Below are 23,864 nucleotides of genomic sequence, written 5' to 3'. Positions count from 1 at the left end.
CTGATTACTTACAATACAATGACAGTGAGAGCCCGGAGGTGAAAGGTATTTATTATCAAGTAAAATAGTTGACACTCCCAACACTTTCCCTTCATGAAACCCAGACAAACTATCTGAAACAAGCACCATTGTAACATTCACTTTTTTGCAGGACATAAATGGTCAAATACATGGACCTCAGTTGTCACAGTCTAGTGTTAACTTGCTTTGCTATCTTCAGTTGAGGGTTTCAGGTAGAAACAGATTTTTTTTCCCCTCTCTGTAAAACTGACGGTTCAGTATGAGAGCCTCTTCTCAGCTGTGAGGAAATGCAAACACTGTCTGGTTCGTGATAGCCTTGGACAATCTTCCATCTGTTGTGCTGGCTAGATGGCTGATTGGATCAACCCTTGGTAATGCGGTCAGTTCCTGGTCTTTAATGTCAACAGATGGGTCAAGTACAGCTCAGATACAAATAGGTAGTCTCTGCTATACCTTTAATGGAACATCTCCATTGGCAAGTGAAAGAGCTGACTGGACATACTCGCCCATACGGTTCTTCGACGGGTCCAGAGCTGTAGTAGAATCTGGAGAGATGTGTGCGTGAGAGGAATTGGGTGTGAGTCAGTGCAAGGGTCTGTCTGCTCATGCATCTTTTAGACTAGAGAGATGGCAGCTGGCTTTTAAACCCAGTCAAAGGGAGGAGAAACTGCTTTGAATTATTTACATGGGCCATTTAATAAGAACAAAGCGTAAATCCAGTCCGAAGTCTTCTCAGAGCATCTCTTGGTTACTACACACACCTCTTTCCTGTTCCTTGTGGTCAGAAGTCCCAGTCATCCACATCCATGTGGCTCAGGCCAGACTCCAGGCTGGCCAGTACAGAGGCAGCGTCCTGAGGCTGGGTACTCTCAAAGCCCGTGATGGGCGTTATGGGCCGGAACAGCTCAGGCAGAGCCTCCGATGGCCGACGCTTGATCTAGGGAAGAATGGAAAGAAATCTCATGGGGATTCTAATAATCAAGTGTGACTGAATGAAACCATTATGACTTAAATGTTTTACATTGATGTTGAGGGGGGAGGAACTAGATCCTACTGACCTGTTTGAAGAAGGAATGACCAATGAGAGCACTGGCTGAGGGTCTGAGGGGGGGGGGAATAAACAATTAAATGAGCTAAAATTCATAAGACAATCAATGTGAGGACCAGCAGCCTAGCTTGGCGTGGCTCACCTCTTCTCTGGGTCCCTCTGGAGACACAGCTCCACAAAGGCATGGAAGTGGGGAGAGAAGGTACGACTGTAGGGGTGGCTCCCCGAGGAGGAGGGCTCTCCGTTAGAGTGGTGGGCCCCTCCGGTGCTGGGGCCCTCACAGATCCCAGAGTCAGCCCCAGAGCGGGAGGGCTTCATGGACAGCTCCTCTGGGGGGATGGTGGTGGTGTCCAACAGACAGGGGACTGTCCCGTTCAGCTTCTCCAGCAACATCTAAAGACAGAGGACCACGAAGAGGACAGGGGGAGGAAGAGGAATGGAGAGAGATAAGTCAATTGAGGAGCAGAATATATATCTTTCAGAATAAAGATCGGGTGAGGGGTTGATCTGGCCACTAGTCACCTGTGTGGCTGGCATGTCTTTGAAGGGCACATGTCCATTGGCTAGCTCACAGGCTGTTATGCCAAGACTGTAGATGTCTGACCGGAAGTCGTATCCCTGCAGATTCTGAAACACACCAGGGTTGACCGATTAACAAATGAAGGTATTATAGTTTAAAAGCAAGGAATTGTATGTTAGCCAGGAGTGGTATGGAGTTACCTGCTGCAGCACCTCTGGGCTGAGCCAGGGCAGCACCTTGATGCTGTACTGGGGGAAGTCATGGACCACTCTGGCCCGCTGGCCGTGACAGATCAGACTGATGATGCTCCTCAGACCAGACATACACACCTGACCGTCTACCGAGATCAACACGTGGCTGGCCTTTACGCTCCTAAACACACAAAATTAGACGCCATGTCACAATCCTGCATGAAAAGTCCTGGGCCTGTGTGAACTTTGTACTTACCGGTGTACATAGCCCATGTGGTGGATGTAGTCCAGGGCTTTGAGCATGCCCAGTAGGATGTAGGCGATGGCCAGCTCATTCATCCCATCAGTGAAGTGGCTGCTGATCAGGTCTCTGGCCGACCCTAGGACATGTTAGACACTACATTAGTCAGAGAGAGAGCAGAGGACTGAATAGTAGGATTAGGTGGAAACAAATTACCTTAGTGTGGGAATGGTAACTAGAGTTCTCCTGGCTACATTTAGCTTTTGACTACATTTGACTAGGACCAGAGTGGTGTAGTGTTACAGTCAGTGCTCTCCTGTCTGACTCCTCACCATAGGCCATGAAGGGAGAGATGACCCACAGCTCGTTCTCTGCTATGAAGATGCTCCTGTAGGGCAGGATGCTGGAGTGGTGGAACAGCTTAGATACATGGAGCTCAGCCTGAGAGAGACAGAGATTAGACTGGGTTAGGTTTAATGGACAGAGAGTGAGATTAGATTACATAACAGGTGATGTCATAAAGCAAGGGATGAATGCATTCAGAGGGGAGGAGTGAAAGAGGGATATAAAGACAATTATGATTTGACTGAGGTCTGTCTGCCTTGCAAAGGGAAATGTGACAGATGGATGGTGACAGGTCCAGACCTGCAGGTAGTTGACCATTTCAATGGTGCAGGACTCCAAGTCAATCCGACGGATTGCTACGTGTTCCCCTGTGGGTCTGTATCTGGCAAGGTTGACGGTCATCAAGTCCTCCAGGCCTCGACCTAGCACAGCAAAACACACACACACCAAATTAGACTAGAGACAGGAGCACAAACAATGTATTCAACAACAAACACACAAGCGCCTTGGCAGCCAAGTCACTGGGGTTGGAAGCCTGAGACTGACTGACCGATGATGGTCAGGAGCTCATAGGCGCTGCTGTCGGGGAGGAAGCTTCCCATGGTGCCCCGCCGTGGGACTGAGGTCAGGCTCTCGTGGCTGTCTTCATGGGCCTGGGGAGAGAGGCGGCAGCAGGGAAGGAGTTAGCGTTGGAAATGATAGCCTAAATTGGCCCTTAGTGTTGGGCATTACTTGTGGCATTGTGAGAGTGGCCTGCAAAGGCTTGGTCAGACGTGACTGTTGATCCTAAATCATATACAGTCAGACTACAGAACAGAGTGTGTACGAGCCGTACTTGTGGAACCTGAGTGGAGAACATCTAACTTCAGGTTAGAATTCTGTTGGCGGCAAATTATAAGCAAGAAGCTACATCAATTATGAATCATGCCTTCTCTAAACCTCATCACACCATAGTGCTTGAAATATTAACGCTTATGGTAAGATACATGCAGAGTGGGTACCCGAAAATAATAATGAGTGTGTTCAGAGAGGAAGAGGCGAAGCAAGAGGTTGCACTCTCACCAAAATGTGTCCAAAATAGGCCTAATGTGTTTCAATGGGCTTATTTTGGATTTAAACTTGTTTCCTGCCTTTGGAACAATGACTCCCATTGTTGGGCGGAGACGTGAGCATCTCGAGTATCATCTCAAGACAAAATAGGGATCCAACAACAGTCTTAAAAGATGCTCAGAAAAAATAACTTTTCACTGTCAAAATGTTTGACTGGAAAAAAATATGTATGCAGGGCTCTATGCTACAAACTAAATGTATGCAGGGCTCTATGCTAAAAAATGTTTTACAAGGAGCACGTGCTCCTAAGTTCAAATGTAGGGCACAATGAAAAAAAAATGAGGTATTAATGACAAGAATTGACAACAATTTCAAACAACAATAAAAAAATCCCCAAAGGGGTACTGGTGCTCCCGAATTAAAGTTCCAGGTAACAGTAAAATATTTTGATGCATATGCGACCAAAATGGTACCACTGTAGAGCCCTGGCCTAAACGTACAGTTGAAGTCAGAAGTTTACATACACTTAGGTTGCAGTCATTTAAACTCGTTTTTCAACCACTCCACAAATGTCTTGTTAACAAACTATAGTTTTGGCAAGTCAGTTATGACATCTACTTTGTGCACGACACAAGTCATTTTTCCAACAATTGTTTACAGACAGATTATTTCACTGTATTACAATTCCAGTGGGTCAGAAGTTTACATACACTAAGTTGACTGTGCCTTTAAACAGCTTGGACAATTCCAGAAAATATCATGGCTTTAGAAGCTTCTGATAGGCTAATTGACATCATTTGAGTCAATTGGAGGTGTACCTCTGGATGTATTTCAAGGCCTACCTTCAAATTCTGTGCCTTTTTGCTTGACATGGGAAAATCAAAAGAAATCAGCGAAGACCTCAGGAAAAAAATTATAGACCTCCACAAGTCTGGTTCATCCTTGGGAGCAATTTCCAAACGCCTGAAGGTACCATGTTCATCTGTACAAACAATAGTACGCAAGTATAAACACCATGGGACTACGCAGCCGTCATACCGCTCAGGAAGGAGACGCGTTCTGTCTCCTCACGATGAATGTACTTTGGTGCAAAAAGTTCTAATCAATCCCAGAACAGCAGCAAAGGACCTTGTGAAGATGCTGGAGGAAACAGGTACAAATGTATCTATATCCATAGTAAAACGAGTCCTATATCGCCATAACCTGAAAGGCCCCTCAGCAAGGAAGAAGCCACTGCTCCAAAACCACCATAAAAAAGCGAGACTAGGGTTTGCAACTGCACATGGGGACAAAGATTGTACTTTTTGGAGAAATGTCCTCTGGTCTGATGAACCAAAAATAGAACTGTTTGGCCATAATGACCATCATTATGTTTGAAGGCAAAAGGGGAGGCTTGCAAGCCGAAGAACACCATCCCAACTGTGAAGCATGGGGGTGGCAGCATCATGTTGTGGGGGTGCTTTGCTGCAGGAGGGACTGGTGCACTTCACAAAATAGATGGCATCATGAGGTAGGAAAATTATGTGGATATATTGAAGACATCAGTCAGGAAGTTAAAGCTTGACCACAATGACCACAAGCAGACTTCCAAAGTTGTGGAAAAATAGCTTAAGGACAACAAAGTCAAGGTATTGGAGTGGCCATCACAAAGCCCTGACCTCAATCCTATAGAACATTTGTGGGCAGAACTGAAAAAGTGTGTACGAACAAGGAGGCCTTCAAACCTGACTCAGTTACACCAGCTCTGTCAGGAGGAATGGGCCAAAATTCACCCAACTTATTGTGGGAAGCTTGTGGAAGACTACCCGAAACATTGACCCAAGTTAAACAATTTAAAGGCAATGCTACCAAATACTAATTGAGTGTATGTAAACTTCTGATCCACTAGGAATGTGATGAAAGAAATAAAAGCTGAAATAAATCACTACTATTATTCTGACATTTCGCATTCTTAAAATAAAGTGGTGATCCTAACTGACCTAAGACAGGGAATTTTTACTAGGATTAAATGTCAGGAATTGTGAAAAACTGAGTATGAATGTATTTGGCTAAGGTGCATGTGAACTTCTGGCTTCAAATGTTTTAGGTTATTAATAAAAAGAAATATGCAGTAAACTCTTAATAACCATTTCTCTACCAATTTCCAGCCAGCATTGCGAGGTAGATGCCCATCACGTTAAATCACTCAGACGGGGTTGCCATGTGTTGCCAAAAATGGAACACATGGAACTCTATCCATTCCATTCAACTCCAGTTCACAACCATTGGTGGATCCAGAGATTTCCACAACAGTGACACATTAGACATGAACAAATGACCAGTTGCTAATACCCTCCCACCCCCCACCTACATGCCCTCTGCTTTCTAGTAAGGGAGAACTACAGTGAACACAGGCAACAGACTTAAACTACTTCACAAACATGAAACAGGCTTGGTCAAAATTAGTGAGGACTTTCAGTGAAGAACAACAGAAACCATAAATCAAATAGTAACACCATGTTAAGACCACGCTGAGGTTCCTAAGGGCCCATTAAGGCTGGCTTTACAGGGAGATTATATGTCAGCTGAGACCAAACAGCCGTTTTCCGTGACAGCCGTAAAAAACAAGTGCAGGTCAATTAAGCCAGGTAATTACGGATGATCCATCATTGCCCACTCTAAAAGACACAAACTGTGGTCAACTTTATGAATCAGGAAGGACTGTTTTGATCTCTGGAGCAACCGATGGAGCCATCAGGTAACACGTAGTATTAATGGGGTGATCCATCTGTCCACTTATACTGATCACATCTTTTTTTCATCAGACTTCAGCAACCTCAGTTGCTCTCTCTTCCAACCCAACCATGTCTCACGAAGTGAACATCACTACTGTGAACTCCACCAATCTCCCAACTCCCCCAATAGGAAACCCTGGTGGGTGAAGATGGGCCTCAAAATACAAAGCACATACAGCACAGCATTGTGAATCAGATGCCCATGCACAAAAGCACACAGGGCTTGTGAATTCATTCACGTTGGCTCCACCCTCACACACAGGCAGATGGAACGATTGAGTAGTGACTGGAGTACCACACTTACTTTCCTGTGAGAGCTTCCCTGAGCTTGCTCTGTGGTAGAGAAACCACATCAATGACAAACACACACACACAAGAGAAGGATCTGTGTTTAGAGCAGCTCAGGAACCATTAGGTACACTGTAAGTGTAAAGTATAGCATGTGGTGTTTGTTGCAGCAGTCAGATCAATGCTGCTAGCTGGCTCCCATAACAAGGAGGATTCAGTTTAAGCCAATTAGATACCTCTGATACATCTGTTAAATCAGTGAGGAATCTGAGGATTCAGTCTAGCAAGATTGAGTGATTATGCATTACCATGGGAACAGGAAGCAGCCAAAACCAAACTTGAAATTAAGCATATGAACGAACACAGAACAATTATGCAATGTGAGCTGAGCACACAGAAATATGAAGATAATGCAAAGCTTGATAGTGATGCCACCCCCCCCCCAGCTATTCAGCTATTTCCTGTCCTCATGTTAGTGTCTAAGACCCATATACTGTAGAAACATCTCTTTGAACCTGCCTCATCCCCACCACACTTGTTACCCTTAAAATATGATTTCCTTAATAAATATTTGACCTAGGTATCATGTCAACTTTATATATACTACAAAGACCGATGGCACAACAGAATATTAATCTGACATGCAGTATTCTGAGGCTGCACATTTACTGCATTGATCAAGTCTGCCAGACAAGGATACATCACACTGGAACAAACTCTCTTCATGGCACACATGTACGGTACAGTGAGACATCTGACATCTGCAGAACATTGAAGGAAGCAGTAGCTCTTATGTGTCCTGAATTTATGTGGGAGACAGAGGTATCCAGCCACATATTGCCAAAGAACCAATGCTGATTGGATTCCTGTAGGTTTAAATTGTATTATGCCAATTGTTTGTTAGAGTGTGTTGCGTTTTAAAAACTGTGCAATGCAATATCTTGTTTTGAAAGCAAAGCTGCACCAAGGATATAGCTAGCAGGTTCTGTATGAGGGTTGGGCAACTTCATAGCTGATGATAGGTCTTGTGTGTAAGCAGCAGTTGATTGGGGAAGCTGCATGACCTTACCTCCAAAAAACTCAAAATCCCTCAGGCTCTCCACACTCAATTTCTCTGAGACCCAACGCTGGGATTGAGAGAGGGAGAAAGAGACAGATAGGGCAGATACCACAGGTCAATCACTTCTCCAATAACTGATCATTGCTGTGACACTGACTAGTAAGGATTCCGCACAAGTATTTGATACATTTTCTAGACTGAGCTCTAACGTCATCAGGCAGGGGAGCGCTGACAGAGTTCACTCACCAGAAAAGACATGGATCTGTCGATTGTGGCAGCTAGAACCGCTGAAACCCCATCCAGAAAAATACCTCAAAAATAAATACTAAACACAGTAACAGAGGAAAGGAAACACGTTAACGTTACTTCGTTACGAACAAGACATGTAGCTAACTATAACCCACCTATTGCCTATAGAATAATGTAAGTTGTAATGTTTGAAAACCATTCCACAAATAATATAGATAGGCCCAAAAACATTTTATTATCAGGACTACTAGCTAACGTTAGCTAGCTACAGTAACATATAGCTATGTAAAAATAATAATAACTAACGTTAGCGTGGCTAGCTTACGCTCTCTTTTTCATTACATTAAACAACACAGATTTGGTAGCTATATAAACCACGATAGCTAGTAACCTACCTGGATGTTAACTTGAAGAAATAGCTAGCTAGTATTTGGTGAAGTGAGTTTGTTAGCTCAAATTCTCAACAAACAACTATTATCGAAAAGGGGCGGAAACTAATGTCACATGTTTGCGTTGATTGGTTCGTTGTTGTGAGAAGCAATCCGTCGCGCGTGTTCTACGTCTACACACGGTAATGACGCAAAACACTTTCGAGTCGCGCTGTGAGATTTGGCAGTGGTAAACAGATCTTTCTTGGTGGTGAAAACAGGTAAATAAACAGTACATGAATCCATGAGGTTAGTTTATAGTGTATAACGTACACTAGATTTAACTGCTTTTGCAAATATCCTTTGACAAGCCATATTTGCTCAGTCAATCATTTGTCACACACCCACTTCTTCGTCGTGCTGCTGCGGCCCTAGAGAAGAGTAGCATGCTAACGTTAGCTAGTTTAATTTAGCCAATTAATGAGATCCAAACGTTAGCTAGACACAGATTAATGCAATATTTTATGTTCAATTTGCCAGAAGCCACAGATAATCTTTGACATCCCCCAGACAGTGATTTACGAGATGATTAGCATTTAGCAGACGTTTGTGGGTGACACACAAGGCCTGCGATGAATGGACTGGAATGCAACAGCAATGTACAACAGTCAAATACCAAATGTGATGTTTTTTATTTTCCCCTTACTTCTGTAGGACAGCTATGAACTGGAGCAAGGGTGGCCCAAGTGGTAAGCGAGGGTTCGGGTTTGGAGGATTTTCCCTTGGTGGTGGTGGTGGTGGAGGAGGAAAGAAAGAAGAACTTCACGTGCCTCAGAAATCCCACACGTCCTTCGGAGGCGCAGGGACAGCTGGAGGTTATGGCAAGAACCAGCAACTCCCTGCCTTCTACAAGATAGGAACAAAAAGAGCAAATTTTGATGAAGAGAATGCGTGAGTATAGACTAAACTTTCCTTTAGGGTTGGGTTTGGTGTGCTTCGTATGCTGTATGATCAACCAGTTATGCAGGATGTATTACATTGATTTCAATGACATTTGACTGGTGATAACTTTCCTAACCCATTTCCAGATATTTTGAAGATGATGAAGAGGAGTCAAGCAGCACAGATTTGCCATATATCCCAGCTGAGAACTCCCCCACACGGCAACAATTCCGTTCTGGAGGGGGCTCAGACAGTGAGGATGATCCTCTGGATGCCTTCATGGCCCAAGTGGAGGTGAGTCAAGGATTCCCCTCTTAGACCTGGATCATGTTGGAATATACACACTTTCTCCATAGTTCGTCTGTTTAAAATTTGGGGTTATTGTCACAGAGCTTTTGGGAAATATTGCAGAGGGTTTATTGTTCACCCTCTTGTCTGCTCTAGGACCAAGCAGCTAAAGACATGAAGAAACTGGAGGAAAAAGAGAAGGAAAAGAAGGTTGAAAAGTAAGATCCCTTCAATTTCTACCCTTTAAGCTTAGGTCCTTCAAAATTACTTTGCTAATAATAGTTTTGCTTATATTATTGACAAAGGCCCTATTCAAGGCCACCAGGCAAGCAGGTGTAGTACATTCTTCCCATGCACCTGTGTATTGATTTGCACATATTTCCATGGTAATTAGTCCAGTGTCAAAATTATTAATCTATACTCATCCCAAAACTCTAGCATGTTATTAAGATACTGTAGATATAAAGTTCCCACTTCAACTGCAATCATTCACCGCTGTGGAGCAGAGATATGTCTAATTTGAAATAATCTGTTTTGCCATTCAATTACCTTCAATTTCCCCAGTTGGTCCATACTGTAGGTAACTAATCAAGCCTGCCTTGCATGGCGACTTTGTAGGGAGGGGTTAAGCGTGACATTAGACAGGTTGTGGGGAATCATGGGTGAACAAACGAGTCGCAGGGAAGTTTTTTTTTCTCCGCTTGTTTTTACAGGGGTATACGTGATGACATTGAAGAGGAAGATGAACAAGTAAGTGATCCATCCAACGTTCCTAATTTACTACTGATCAGAGAGCCTCCAGACCCCCTACCTCCCCTCCTGACCCATCTATGGCCAAGTCTCACCACCTACCACATCTCTCGCTCTTTTTTCTCTCTTTTACTCTATCGCTCTCTCACACTATGCTAACAAACCCAATTGCAGGTTGAATCCTTCGCCCTATCCTTCTTGGATATCTACATGCATACTTGTGGTGTCAATTATACATATTTTTTTTTAATATACCCATGCCTAAACTAAGCATGTTGATTAATAGTTTATCATCTCTTTTCAAATATGCCATACTGTAATGAATGTTTACTATTAACTGTTGCTGTTCTTACTACTTTGAAGGGGGGTTATAAAATCTGACACTGATCAATTTCAGCCCGAATAATGCAAAGACTGGTTTAAACTGAGTGTTAAAACATAAAATGGCTTAGACTCCGACATTGATATGGGTGATCATCAGAGCATTTAGCCGTTGACTGTATTTGAATGTATATCCCCCGGTTATGAGAGTGGTAAGAGTGCCTGCATGAATGTGTGCTACATTAGGCGTTTAAGCTGACCCTGGTTGACTCATGCGGCTGTGCTCTGTGCAGGAAGCCTACTTCCGCTACATGGCAGAGAATCCCACAGCTGGGCTGACCGCAGAGGATGAGGATGAGAACATAGACTACGACAGTGATGGGAATCCCATTGCCCCCACCACTAAGAAGATCATCATGCCCCTGCCCCCGATGGACCACTCTGAGGTAACAGCTGCATACTGCACCTATCTGAGCCAAGGGGCAGGAAGTTATGTTATCTTGTCAATTGGAGTTTTTATTTTTATTTTAGTGTCTGAGGTCATACATTTATGTCATCCCCTTATAGATTGACTACCCACCTTTTGAGAGGAACTTCTACAACGAGCATGAGGAGCTTCTCAGCCTGACAGGCACCGAGGTGTTTGAGCTGAGACACAAACTCAACCTGCGGGTAAGTGTCCGGAGAAGGGCACGCACACATACAACCACATCTAAACCCAACCACACAATCCTAGCCAACATACCACTTACAGACAACTGTTGTATGATCCCATCGTCTCTTTAATCAAAAGCCTTGTCTATTTATTTTGCTTCATTGACTTTGGCAGGTGTCTGGTGCCGCCCCTCCTAAACTCTCCACCAGCTTCGCCCACTTTGGGTTTGACGAGCAGCTGATGCACATAATCCGCAAGTCGGAGTACACTCAGCCAACACCTATTCAGTGCCAGGTACCTAAGCAGCTTGTTTCCTAGGTCTTTCTTTTTGGTACTTTCATATTGCTTTAGTAGCAAATTGGCCTCACCTGTATTTTCTTCCCCATCTGTCCTGTAGGGAGTTCCCATTGCCCTGAGTGGGCGTGACATGATTGGCATTGCGAAAACTGGTAGTGGCAAGACTGCAGCCTTCATCTGGCCCATGCTAGTTCACATCATGGACCAGAAGGAACTGGAGACTGGAGAGGGGCCTATTGCAGTCATCGTGTGCCCCACCAGGGAGCTCTGTCAGCAGGTAAGACAGCCAGGGAGAGATGGGTCAGGAAGAAAACATTTCCATGACAAAAAGTTGATTGGGCCCCTGAAAATGATGGTTATGCTCCCTAGATCCATGCGGAGTGTAAGCGTTTTGGGAAAGCCTACTCCCTGCGCTCGGTGGCGGTGTATGGAGGAGGCAGCATGTGGGAGCAGGCCAAGGCTCTTCAGGAGGGGGCAGAGATAGTTGTGTGCACCCCGGTAAGAGCTCTAGTTGACAATCACTGTGGTAGACTGTGTTTAGTCTTTATGTATTGGAGGAAAATAATCCCCTGAGGTCATTTCACTTATTGGGTTGTGGATGTTGTTCTTCACACAGGGTCGTCTGATTGACCATGTGAAAAAGAAGGCCACCTCTTTGCAGAGAGTGACATACCTGGTGTTTGATGAGGCAGATAGAATGTTTGATATGGGCTTTGGTAAGTTGGCTTTCCCTTCTTTCTTTTGTTCCCAATGACCACTAGACCCAGAAGATTGTTCACTGAAGTTGGTTTGACACCTATTTATATCATATACTTTTGCAAACTTTTTTCAGAGTATCAAGTGAGATCCATTGCCAGCCATGTCCGACCTGATCGACAGAGTAAGTGTGTGCATGTACACTTGTTAGAGGCTTTAGACAAGACTACCCCGTCCTATGAACCTTAACTTGACTCCTGTCCTCACAGCTCTTCTGTTCAGCGCCACCTTCCGTAAGAAGATTGAGAGGCTGGCTAGAGATATCCTGGTGGACCCCATCCGCGTGGTGCAGGGAGACATCGGGGAGGTCAGACCCGTGGCTCTTCTAACACCCTCTGATTGCCACTTCTATCATTTATTTAAAGTTCTACATTGCCAGAACAGTCAACCAGCTGGCGGCAGAACATTTTCTGGAGTTTAGTCATCTAATGCTCTTCAATCCTCCATCCTTCCTCCCCAGGCCAATGAGGATGTGACCCAGGTAGTGGAGATCATGCCCAGTGGGGTGGAGAAGTGGGGCTGGCTGACCCGCCGCCTGGTGGAGTTTACCTCCTCTGGCTCTGTACTTATCTTCGTCACCAAGAAGGCCAACTGTGAAGAGCTGGCCACCAACCTGACCCAGGAGGGCCACAGCCTGGGCCTGCTGCACGGAGACATGGACCAGAGTGAGAGGAACAAGGTCATCGCTGACTTCAAGAAGAAGAGTCTGCCCGTGCTGGTGGCCACCGACGTGGCAGGTGAGGTGGGGGTGGGCTGCAGACGAGGGGGTGGGGAATGAATGTGGCACAACGTTCCAATCATCAGAGATCTGTGTATGATTGCACAGACACTGACAATGATTTGATTGTTTTTGCCTGAATTCCAGTGCTCCTACATACTTGTCATTCTATCATTCACTCCTTCTTTGTCATTTCCTCCCTAGCCCGTGGTCTGGATATCCCTTCAATACGCACAGTAGTGAACTATGACGTGGCTCGGGACATCGACACACACACACACCGAATTGGCCGAACAGGTCGTGCTGGAGAAAAGGGTGTTGCCTACACCCTTCTCACCAGTAAAGACACATCATTTGCAGGAGACCTTGTGCGTAACCTGGAGGGAGCCAATCAAAGTGTCTCTAAGGAGCTGATGGACTTGGCAATGCAGGTAAGCCATTCTACATGTCCCTGACTGACCATTGAGGACGGTTATGGAAAGGTTCATTTTATATGATGTCTTTACTGACCTCCTTTGATGTATTCCTCTCAGAATCCCTGGTTCAGGAAATCACGCTTCAAGGGCGGCAAAGGGAAGAAGCTAAACATTGGAGGAGGTGGTCTGGGCTACAGAGAGAGGCCAGGATTGGGAGCTGAAAGTTCTGTGAGTTGGCCATGTCTATTTGTAACATAAGTTGTGTTATTTGTAGTGTGTTATCTTGTTGGTAGATCAGTGGCATAATAGTGTAACTCTTGGTAATTGTTGACATTTAGTTGTTTCTCCAGGAGCGTAGTGGTGGTGCTGCCATGGGTAACTATGAGGGCTACAGCAAGCCTACCGGAGCCATGGGAGACCGCATGTCAGCAATGAAGTCAGCCTTCCAGGTAATTAAACTGTCACTCACTATCTATTATGTTAGCTTAAAATTATCCCTTTTTCTCATTATTTCTGTACATCTAGAAGTCGCTCTTTAATCGTTGTCTATTTTTCAGTCTCAGTATAAGAACCACTTTGTGGCGGCGTCCGGCATGGTTCCTAAACTCACCACTAAGTCCAGTAGCTCTTCAGGCTGGACCAGCGCTGGAAGTCTGAGCTCCGTCCCCACCGGGGCCCCTGAGGGCCCAGACCGGCCCCGTGGGCCCCCCTCCTTAGCCATGGCCCCTCCAGCAACCCTCGGCATGGGCACCAAGATGGCAGGCTTCACCAGCGCTGGCTCCCTGAGCTCTGTGTCAGACAGCCAGGCCACTGCTCCTCAGGGGAATGCCGCCCCACCCTCACCCAGGGAAGGGCCCCGTGACAGACATGGTGATGACAGGAGTCGCCATGGAGATGGCCACTACCGTGACAGGAGAGACAGGAGCGAGCGGCACAGTGGCGGGGGAGAGCGGGACCGCTACGGGGAGCGGGACCGCCACGCAGACCGCGACAGATACGGGGACAAGGATCGCTATGGCAGCAGCGGGCGCCATGGCGATAGTCGTAATGGAGAGGGAAGTAGAAGGGACAGAGAGCGAGACGATTGTAGAGGTGACAGGGAGAGTGGAGACAGAGCAGGGAGTGAAGGAAGGGGGGACAGAGCTGAGGGGAAAGGAGACCGAGAGGAAGACAGCTTTGCAGTCCCAGATCCACCAAAACGCAAAAAGAGTAGGTGGGACAACTAAAGCACAAAACACATCACCTGTAAAGCAACCAACCAACTGTTCTTAGATGAGCATGCCTAGTCTGTAGATGCACAGCTGGTCATTTCAGCTGAAACATGCACAGAATTTCAAGGGTTAATGTGTGAACCGACCCTACTGCGCGGTCTGAATACAAGGGGAAAGATATGCTATCCTGCATTGGTTGGGGATTCAGAAACATGGCTCCTGATTGTCAGCTTGTCTGAAGAAGTGTTGAGATTTTGGATAGAGTTCCACTCTACTGTGCACGGAGAAAGAAATCTACTGTAAATATACCATCCAGATAGTTTTAACCTCACCGTAAGTGAGATGATCAATCTTTCTGGTCAATAGAAGGGAGCAGTGGAGCTGTTATGCAGTCCTGAATCCACAGAAAACACCTGTGATTTGAGATGTCTGTTGTATTCTTACGTCCACCCCCCTGTTGTTCTAGTTAAACTCTTAGCCCTGAGTAACCCAATAGCCCTATTGGACTAAATGTGAGTGTATATTATTAGCCCACGTTAATGACAGATCTCCTTTTTTTATTATAAGTGTACTACTTCCTGTGAATCCATGTGTTTGTGAACTTTGCAGCTTGTATTCACTTCTTAGTAAAGTGCCTCTCTGTCACTTAGGTGTTTTTTATGCTTTTGAAAGTGGAGTGTATGTCAAATGTATTTGTTCATTTTTGTGTGAGGCTACGCTTGAGTTCATTCACAGGAGGATGTCAAGTATTTTTGATTAAAAAAAATGGCTTTGGCAGTTTATTTTGTTTGTCTATAGTCTCCTTTTCTGTTTGTAATTTGTCAATGGCAGTTCTATAAGTGTGCATTCTAAACTTAGCTGCAGCTGACACAGCACTTCTGAACTGTAATAAGTATAAATTCACTTGGTCCCACATTTGTCACCACTCACTACATTTTGACACCTGATATTGTAGAAGTGGTTATATGCTTGTGAAAAACGACTCAAGCGCCATTACATTCTGTTTCAAAAGCTTCCATTTTGGAAGCGGCTTCTGTCTTGAAAATGACTAGTCTTAGGCACGATAATACCCGTGAGATTCTCTGTTATATCTGTCATTTGCACACAAGCTGTGACATTGTGAGGATATAATTGGCAATTCCTTTTTGTATTTAACCCTTGATGCATTTTTGTTCCTCGGTGTACATGTAACTTCCATAGACAATAGGGTTAAAACTGAGTAGATACATGTGAAAAAACTGGTCTAATTTTTGTTAATAAAATCATGTGGTTTTTAGTCGTGTCTTTTTGGGTGGTTTGTTGGGTACCTTTTGAGAAGGTATCCAGAGCCAGCCACAACTCTGGGTGTGTCTCTTTCCTCACACATATGGAGAATCTCAATTGCAATCTCCTTGTATCCGCTCTCCTTGCCACCTCCTCAAAACCCATTGGAGGAGAAATCCAGAGGTCCCTCCCCTCTGATCTTCTCTTCCAATGGGTTTTGAGGAAGAGGGAGGGTGTGAGGAGTATGCAATTGAGAAAAGGCCATGTTCTTCTGATTGACCATGTGAGAAAGAATGCCACCACCCGGAAGAGAGTGGTATTCCTAGTGTTTAGCTAGCAGATCCGGTTAGCAGATGCCGGTTTAACAGCAGTTGGCATCCAATATGTTGCCTTACCGCCCCAAACTGGACTATAGTATAAATCCATTATACTTTGTGATAGAAAATACTGAATAAAAACACCCTTCAAATAACCCTACACTCATTAAAAACCCACTAGTCCATTCCACTAAGTTGACCCTATCTGCTCCTACGACGGGACACCACCACTCAACACACACTGTAACTCTTATGAAGTCAAATCTCATACAACCAAATCCTTCTCTGCAGTTGCCACCAGAACATCTATTTTTTGTTACTGAAGTATATATCACTCGTTGGTCTATCCCTCTTTGCTGGTACAGATCTACGACTCACAGGGATCCTGCCAGGATCCCTCACCCTTGACCCATCCTCTACATTCTTCACAGCCTCAGCGTATGACACCTTCTACACTACTCTGACTCTGGCCACCTCAACCGGCCTCTCGCACCGGACACCTCCAATCACTAGCAACATGGGCACCCCTACAGTTGCAACACAACTTTTTCCACAGAATCTACACAATCCTCTGTCCCATGCCCTCCTGCACACTTCCCACATCTTGGAATCTACCTCCTACACACTGGTGTGACGTGACAATAAATGTCGCACCTGAAACACTGCAGTGGATTCGGCACGAAAGCTCTAACAGGATAACTGATATATCGTAACATGACTTTGGCAGGTAAAGACTGATTCAAAAGGACAGACTGTGACACCTCTGTTTTTGCCTCCCCAAAACCCATTAGAAGAGGTCAGAGAGGAGGGACCCTTTGCTTTCTCATCCAATGGGTTTTGAGGAGAGAGGACTTGTGGACTATGCAATTGAGATTCTCCTTATGTGCACATGTACACTTGTTAAAGGTACAGGGTGCATTTACACAGGCAGCTCCATTCAGATTTTTTTCTCTCACTAATTGGTCTTTTGTCCAATCAGATCAGCAATGAAAAAGATCTGATGTGAAAATATTTGATTGGTGATTGGTTAAAAGACCAATTAATGCAAAAAAATATCATAATTGGGCTGCCTGTCTATGTCAATGTAATCAACCAAATCACGTCCACCTGAAAGAGGCGGGACTACCTCTTTAAATATCCCCACCTGCACTAACTAGCCCCTTTTAAACCAAACTAGCACGGAACACTTAACCATAAATTAAGCCATAAAGACCAAGCCTGTTTTACTACAATCTCCCTGTTTTCTTGAAGACCTACCCATTGTGTCAACTCCCACCCAGCCGAATCAGACTTTAAGCTATTTTGCATGGTGCCAAAACCTGGGATGGTAACACACTGGGGGGAGTGTAGCAGAATACCAAGCAACCACCCCGGCCTACCAAGTGGCTAATAAAGCATCCTACCAGGAGGCCTACCAAGCGCCGTACCATATGGTCTACTAAATGCCCTGCCAATCGGCTACCCACAGGCTACTTGCTACCCCCACCGCAGGCTACCAGCTACACCCCGCCAAGGTGCTCTCCTTCCAGTGGTCAGTGTACCAAACCCCCCAGAGCGCTCCTCTTCCAGCTAGTCGCAGCCTACAGTACATTCAGAAAGTATTCATATCTCTTGACCTATTCCACATTTTGTTATTCAAAACCGGTGAGGATTTCTTTTTTTCTACCATCTCAGTCTAAAACGTTGCACATATACTGCTGCCATCTAATGTCCAAAATCTAAATTGTGCCTGGGCTGGAATAATACATTATGGCCTTTCTCTTGCTTTTCAAAAATGATGGTTAAAAGATAAATTAAAACGCACGTTTTTTTCTTATCTTTTACCAGATCTAATGTGTTGTATCCTCCTACGTTAATTTAACATTTCCACAAACTTCAGTGTTTCCTTTCAAATGGTATCCAGAACATGCATATCCTTGCTTCAGGTCCTGAGCTACATGCAGCTAGATTTGGGTATGTCATTTTAGGTGAAAACTGGGGGGGAAAAGGGTTTGATCCTCACGATTATAAGCATACCCATAAGATGATGCAGCCACCACTATGCTTGAATATATGGAATGGTACTTGGTAAAGTACTGGATTTTCCTCAAACATAACACTTTGTATTCATGACAAAGTTAATTAGTTAGCCACTTTTTTTGCTGTATTACTTTAGTGCCTTGTTGCAAACAGGATGCATGTTTTGGAATATTGTTTTATTCTCTACAGGCTTCCGTCACTGTCAATTAGGGTTAGTATTGTGGCGAAACTACAATATTGTTGATCCATCTATAGTTTCTTCTATTACTCCCATTATACGCTAACTGTTTTATAGTCACCGTTGGCCTCATGGTGAAATCTGAGCTGTTTCCTTCCTCCCAGGCAACTGATTGGGAAGGACACCTGTATCTTTGCAGTGACTGCTGTGTATTGATACCGTCCAAAGTATACAGGCTCAATGGACAACATGTCTGAGTATGCAGGCCGTGGAAGAACAAATATTTTAAGCTTGCAGGAGTTGTGTACAGATCCTTGTGACATGGGGCCGTGTATTATCATGCTGAAACATGAGGTGATGGCGGTGGATGAATGGCTCAACGATGGGCCTCAGGATTGTCATTCAAATTGCCATCAATAAACTGCAATTGTGTTAATTATGCCTGCCCAAACCACAACCGCACCGCCGCCATGGAGTACTCTGTTCACAACGTTGACATCAGCAAACTGCTCACCCACATGTCTGGTTGGCCGTATTGCCAAATTCTCTCAAACGAGAAGAGAAAGAATTGGAGGGAGCATACTTAAATTCACACAGGACACCGGATGAGACAGGAGAAATACTCCAGATATAACAGACTGACCTTAGCCCCCCGACACAAATTATTGCAGCATAAATACTGGAGATTGAGACAGTAGGGGTTGGGATAGGATAGGATATAACCCCACCCACTTTGCCAAAGCACAGCCCCCACACCATTTGAGGGATATCTTCAACCACCAATTTACCATCCTGAGACCAGGCCGAGTATAGCCCACAAAGATCTTCCCCACGGCACAAACCAGAGGGGGGCGCCAACCCAGACAGAGAGATCACGTCAATGACTCAACCCACTCAAGTGATGCATGGAAGACCACCAGTAACGAGCACCAGTGACGCAGCCGCCGACGTAATAGGGTTTGAGGCAGAGAATCCCAGTGGAGAGACCGCAAGGCCGGTTTGTCGCTCCAGTGCCTTTCCGTTCACCTTCACACCCCTGGGCCAGACTACACTCAATCATAGGACCTACTGAAGAGATGAGTCTTCAATAAAGACTTAAAGGTCGAGACAGAGTCTGCGTCTCTGACAAGGATAGGCAGACCATTCCATAAAATTGGAGCTCTTCTAGGAGAATGCCATACCTCCAGCTGTTTGCTCAGAAATTCTAGGGACAATTAGGAGGCCTGCGTCTTGTGACCGTAGCGTACGTGTAGGTATGTACAGCAGGACCAAATCGTTAAGATAGGTAGGAGCAAGCCCATGTAATGCTTTGTAGGTTCAGTAAAACCTTAATCAGCTCTAGCCTTAACAGGAAGCCTGTGTAGAGAGGCTAGCACTGGAGTAATATGATCACATTTTTTGGTTCTAGTCAAGATTCTAGCAGCTGTGTTTAGCACTAACTGAAGTTTATTTAGTGCTTTATCCGGGTAGCCGGAAAGTAGAGCATTGCAGTAGTTTAATCTAGAAGTGACAAAAGCATGGATTAATTTTTCTGCATAATTTTTGGACAGAATGTTTTATTATGGCCACTTTTAGTGACTTTGGTACATATCCGGTGGATAGGGAGCCGTTTATTATATTCAACATAGGAGGGCCAAGCACAGGAAGCAGCTCTTTCAGTAGTTTAGTTGGAATAGGGTCCAGTATGCAGCTGGAAGGTTTAGAGGCCAAGACTATTTTCATCAGAGTCAAGTGTCAAGAGATATAGTATTAAAAAACTTGAGTGTCTCTCTTGATCATAGGTCCTGGCAGTGTTGTGCAGACTCAGGACAACTGAGCTTTGGAGAAATACGTAGATTTAAAGAGGAGTCTAATGATCATGATCTTTTCGTCAAAAGTGTGCTCTTCAAGGATGAATCACGGTTTCAACTGTACCGAGCAGATGCTAGACAGTGTGTTTGGCGTTGTGTGGGCGAGCGGTTTGCTGATGTCAACGTTGTGAACAGAGTGCCCCATAGTGGTGGTGTGGTTATAGTTTATGCCTGCCCATACCATGGACAATCTATGGATTTCCGGTTATGTGAAATCCATAGATTAGGGCCTAATTAATGTATTTCTATTAACTGATATCCTTATATGAACTGTAACTCAGTAAACTCTTTGAAATTGTTGCATGTTGTGTTAATATCTTTGTTCAGTGTATATCAAAAATGTACTTTATTTTTTTCATGAATATTACTAACCGATTAAACTAATTTTGGCCAAGGGATCCACGGAATAAATTTAGAGGGTGTAATACAATGTAATATTATTAATTTACAATGCATGTTCTTAACCCTGGGCAACATGGGCCTGGGAGGCTCACAAGAATATTGGTATCCTCAGTTCTCCACCAATTATACATTTTTCAACTCAATACTTGTATTCCCTCTCACATTTTTTTTTTACATGAATGCACTGTAATTTTAGCATTAAAACTGCTAAGTTTTCTCTCTTGCAGGATATTAGCTTTAAAACTGCAACAACAACTAAATCTCTTTGCCACATGACAATCTGTAGAATTTCAGGAAATTATCTTAAACTGCTAAATGTTCTCTCCGATGCCAAGAGATGGGCCTTTCAAATATTCCTTCCATGGGCCTGAGACTTGTCTGGCCATTCACTGCCCGAAGTCATAGTAAAACTCCTTGTATTTTATTTATTTCACCTTTATTTAACCAGGTAGGCAAGTTGAGAACAAGTTCTCATTTACAATTGCGACCTGGCCAAGATAAAGCAAAGCAGTTCGACACATACAACAACACAGAGTTAGACATGGAGTAAAACAAACATACAGTAGAAAAATAAGTCTATATACAATGTGAGTAAGTGAGATAAGGGAGGTAAAGGCAAATAAAGGCTATGGTGGGGAAGTAAATATAATATAGCAAGTAAAACACTGGAATGGTTGATTTGCAGTGGAAGAATGTGCAAAGTATAAATAAATACAGTTTTGAAAGAGGTAGTTGTTTGGGCTAAATTATGGATGGGCTATGTACAGGTGCAGTAATCTGTGAGCTGCTCTGACAGCTGGTGCTTAAAGCTAGTGAGGGAGATAAGTGTTTCCAGTTTCAGAGATTTTTGTAGTTCGTTTCAGTCATTGGCCGCAGAGAACTGGAAGGAGAGGCGGCCAAAGGAAGAAGGCGAGCTGAGATAAGGGGGGACTTTACCTAGCAGTGTCTTGTAGATGACCTGGAGCCAGTGGAATTGGCGACGAGTATGAAGCGAGGGCCAGCCAACAAGAGCGTACAGGTCGCAATGGTGGGTAGTATATGGGGCTTTAGTGACAAAACGGATGGCACAGTGATAGACTGCATCCAATTTATTGAGTAGGTTATTGGAGGCTATTTTGTAAATGACATCGCCGAAGTCGAGGATTGGTAGGATGGTCAGTTTTACAAGGGTATATTTTGCAGCATGAGTGAAGGATGCTTTGTTGCAAAATAGGAAGCCAATTCTAGATTTAACTTTGGATTGGAGATGTTTGATGTGAGTCTGGAAGGAGAGTTTACAGTCTAACCAGACACCTAGGAATTTGTAGTTGTCCACATATTCTAAGTCAGAGCCGTCCAGAGTAGTGATGTTGGGCAGGTGCAGGCAGCGATCGATTGAAGAGCAGGCATTTAGTTTTACTTGTATTTCAAGAGCAATTGGAGGCCACAGAAGGAGAGTTGTATGGCATTGAAGCTCGCCTGGAGGGTTGTTAACAGTGTCCAAAGAAGGGCCAGAAGTATACAGAATGGTGTCGTCTGCGTAGAGGTGGATCAGAGACTCACCAGCAGCAAGAGCTACATCATTGATGTATTCAGAGAAGAGAGTCGGTCCAAGAATTGAACCCTGTGGCACCCCCATAGAGACTGCCAGAGGCCCGGACAACAGACCCTCCGATTTGACACAATGAACTCTATCAGAGAAGTAGTTGGTGAACCAGGCGAGGCAATCATTTGAGAAACCAAGGCTATCGAGTCCGCCGATGAGGATGTGGTGATTGACAGAGTCGAAAGCCTTGGCCAGGTCAATGAATACGGCTGCACAGTATTGTTTCTTATCGATGGCGGTTAAGATATCGTTTAGGACCTTGAGCGTGGATGAGGTGCACCCATGACCAGCTCTGAAACCAGATTGCATAGCGGAGAAGTTATGGTGGGATTCGAAATGGTCGGTAATCTGTTTTGTTGACTTGGCTTTCGAAGACCTTAGAAAGGCAGGGTAGGATAGATATAGGTCTGTAGCAGTTTGGGTCAAGAGTGTCCCCCCCCCCCCCCCTTTGAAGAGGGGTATGACCGCAGCTGCTTTCCAATCTTTGGGAATCTCAGACGACACGAGAGAGAGGTTGAACACGCTAGTAATAGGGGTGGCAACAATTTCGGCAGATAATTTTAGAAAGAAAGGGTCCAGATTGTCTAGCCCGGCTGATTAGTAGTGGTCTAGATTTTGCAGCTCTTTCAGAACATCAGCTGACTGGATTTGGGAGAAGGAGAAATGGGGAAGGCTTGGGCAAGTTGCTGTGGGGGGTGCAGTGCTGTTGACCGGGGTAGGGGTAGCCAGGTGGAAAGCATGGCCAGCCGTAGAGAAATGCTTATTGAAATTCTCAATTATAGTGGAATTATCGGTGGTGACAATGTTTCCTATCTTCAGTGCAGTGGGCAGCTGGGAGGAGGTGTTCTTATTCTCTATGAACTTTACAGTGTCCCAGTATATTGGTTTCTAGCTTCCCTGAAAAGTTGCATTTCACAGGGGCTGTTCGATGCTAATGCAGAACGCCATAGGATGTTTTTGTGTTGGTTAAAGGGCAGTCAGGTCTGGAGAGAATCAAGGGCTATATCTGTTCCTGGTTCTAAATTTCTTGAATGGGGCATGCTTATTTAAGATGTTGGAAAAAAAACAGGCATCCTCTACTGACGGGATGAGATCAATATCCTTCCAGGATACCCCGGCCAGGTCGATTAGAAAGGCCTGCTCGCTGAAGTGTTTCAGGGAGCATTTGACAGTGATGAGTGGAGGTCGTTTGACCGCTGACCCATTACGGATGTAGGCAATGAGGCAGTGATCGCTGAGATCTTGGTTGAAAACAGCAGAGGTGTATTTAGAGGGCAAGTTGGTTAGGATGTGATCTATGAGGGTGCCCATGTTTACGGCTTTGGGGTGGTACGTGGTAGGTTCATTGATCATTTGTGTGAGATTGAGGGCATCAAGCTTAAATTGTAGGATGGCTGTTAATGTAGGATGGTGTTAAAAATGTTCCAGTTTAGGTTGCCTAGCAGCACGAGCTCTGAAGATAGATGGGGGGCAATCAGTTAACATATGGTGTCCAGAGCACAGCTGGGGGCAGAGGGTGGTCTATAGCAGGTGGCAACGGTGAGAGACTTGTTTTTCGAGAGGTGGATTTTTAAAAGTAGAAGTTCAAATTGTTTGGGTACAGACCTGGATAGTAGGACAGAACTCTGCAGGCTATCTTTGCAGTAGATTGCAACACCGCCCCCTTTGGCCATTCTATCTTGTCTGAAAATGTTGTAGTTAGGGATGAAAATTTCAGAATTTTTGATGGTCTTCCTAAGCC

The 23,864-nt window shown here is 44.7% G+C and overlaps 2 protein-coding genes across 11 annotated transcripts; one reads left to right on the top strand and one right to left on the bottom strand.

The window, feature by feature from the left end:
• Positions 1-35: 35 nt before the first annotated feature.
• LOC139365029 (STE20-related kinase adapter protein alpha-like) lies at positions 36-8,300 on the bottom strand. Of its 8 annotated transcripts, XM_071102344.1 has the most exons (14): positions 8,183-8,300; positions 7,785-7,863; positions 7,548-7,605; positions 6,495-6,523; positions 2,917-3,019; positions 2,667-2,788; positions 2,354-2,462; positions 2,037-2,160; positions 1,790-1,961; positions 1,592-1,696; positions 1,212-1,462; positions 1,080-1,122; positions 783-958; positions 36-566 (listed from the first exon to the last, which is right to left on the bottom strand). In XM_071102344.1, exons 2-13 carry the CDS (start codon positions 7,794-7,796, stop codon positions 803-805), a joined length of 1,284 nt encoding a protein of 427 aa, XP_070958445.1. In that variant the 5' UTR covers positions 7,797-7,863; positions 8,183-8,300; the 3' UTR covers positions 36-566; positions 783-802. The 8 variants fall into 8 exon arrangements, with proteins under 8 accessions (XP_070958445.1, XP_070958443.1, XP_070958449.1 ...); XM_071102342.1 differs by having other exon boundaries at positions 36-958; XM_071102348.1 differs by lacking the exon at positions 6,495-6,523 and having other exon boundaries at positions 8,183-8,297.
• Positions 8,301-8,334: 34 nt separating this feature from the next.
• On the top strand, positions 8,335-15,785 carry LOC139365026 (ATP-dependent RNA helicase DDX42-like). 3 transcript variants are annotated; one of them, XR_011626530.1, is made up of 19 exons: positions 8,335-8,436; positions 8,870-9,106; positions 9,244-9,391; positions 9,542-9,603; positions 10,099-10,135; positions 10,750-10,902; positions 11,024-11,128; positions 11,286-11,405; positions 11,509-11,685; positions 11,778-11,906; positions 12,025-12,124; positions 12,241-12,288; positions 12,374-12,471; positions 12,625-12,901; positions 13,087-13,313; positions 13,416-13,526; positions 13,649-13,747; positions 13,856-15,021; positions 15,077-15,785. XR_011626530.1 is itself a non-coding variant. In XM_071102338.1 (18 exons), exons 2-18 carry the CDS (start codon positions 8,877-8,879, stop codon positions 14,522-14,524), a joined length of 2,790 nt encoding a protein of 929 aa, XP_070958439.1. In that variant the 5' UTR covers positions 8,335-8,436; positions 8,870-8,876; the 3' UTR covers positions 14,525-15,785. The 3 variants fall into 3 exon arrangements, 2 of the variants coding, with proteins under 2 accessions (XP_070958439.1, XP_070958438.1); XM_071102338.1 differs by having other exon boundaries at positions 13,856-15,785; XM_071102337.1 differs by having other exon boundaries at positions 13,637-13,747; positions 13,856-15,785.
• Positions 15,786-23,864: the final 8,079 nt, after the last annotated feature.

This window comes from Oncorhynchus clarkii, chromosome 13 (genome assembly GCF_045791955.1).
Source record: "Oncorhynchus clarkii lewisi isolate Uvic-CL-2024 chromosome 13, UVic_Ocla_1.0, whole genome shotgun sequence".
NCBI classification, from domain to species: domain Eukaryota; kingdom Metazoa; phylum Chordata; class Actinopteri; order Salmoniformes; family Salmonidae; genus Oncorhynchus; species Oncorhynchus clarkii.
The sequence above is the reverse complement of the archived record's forward strand: the minus strand, read 5'-3'. Positions and strand labels throughout refer to the sequence as shown.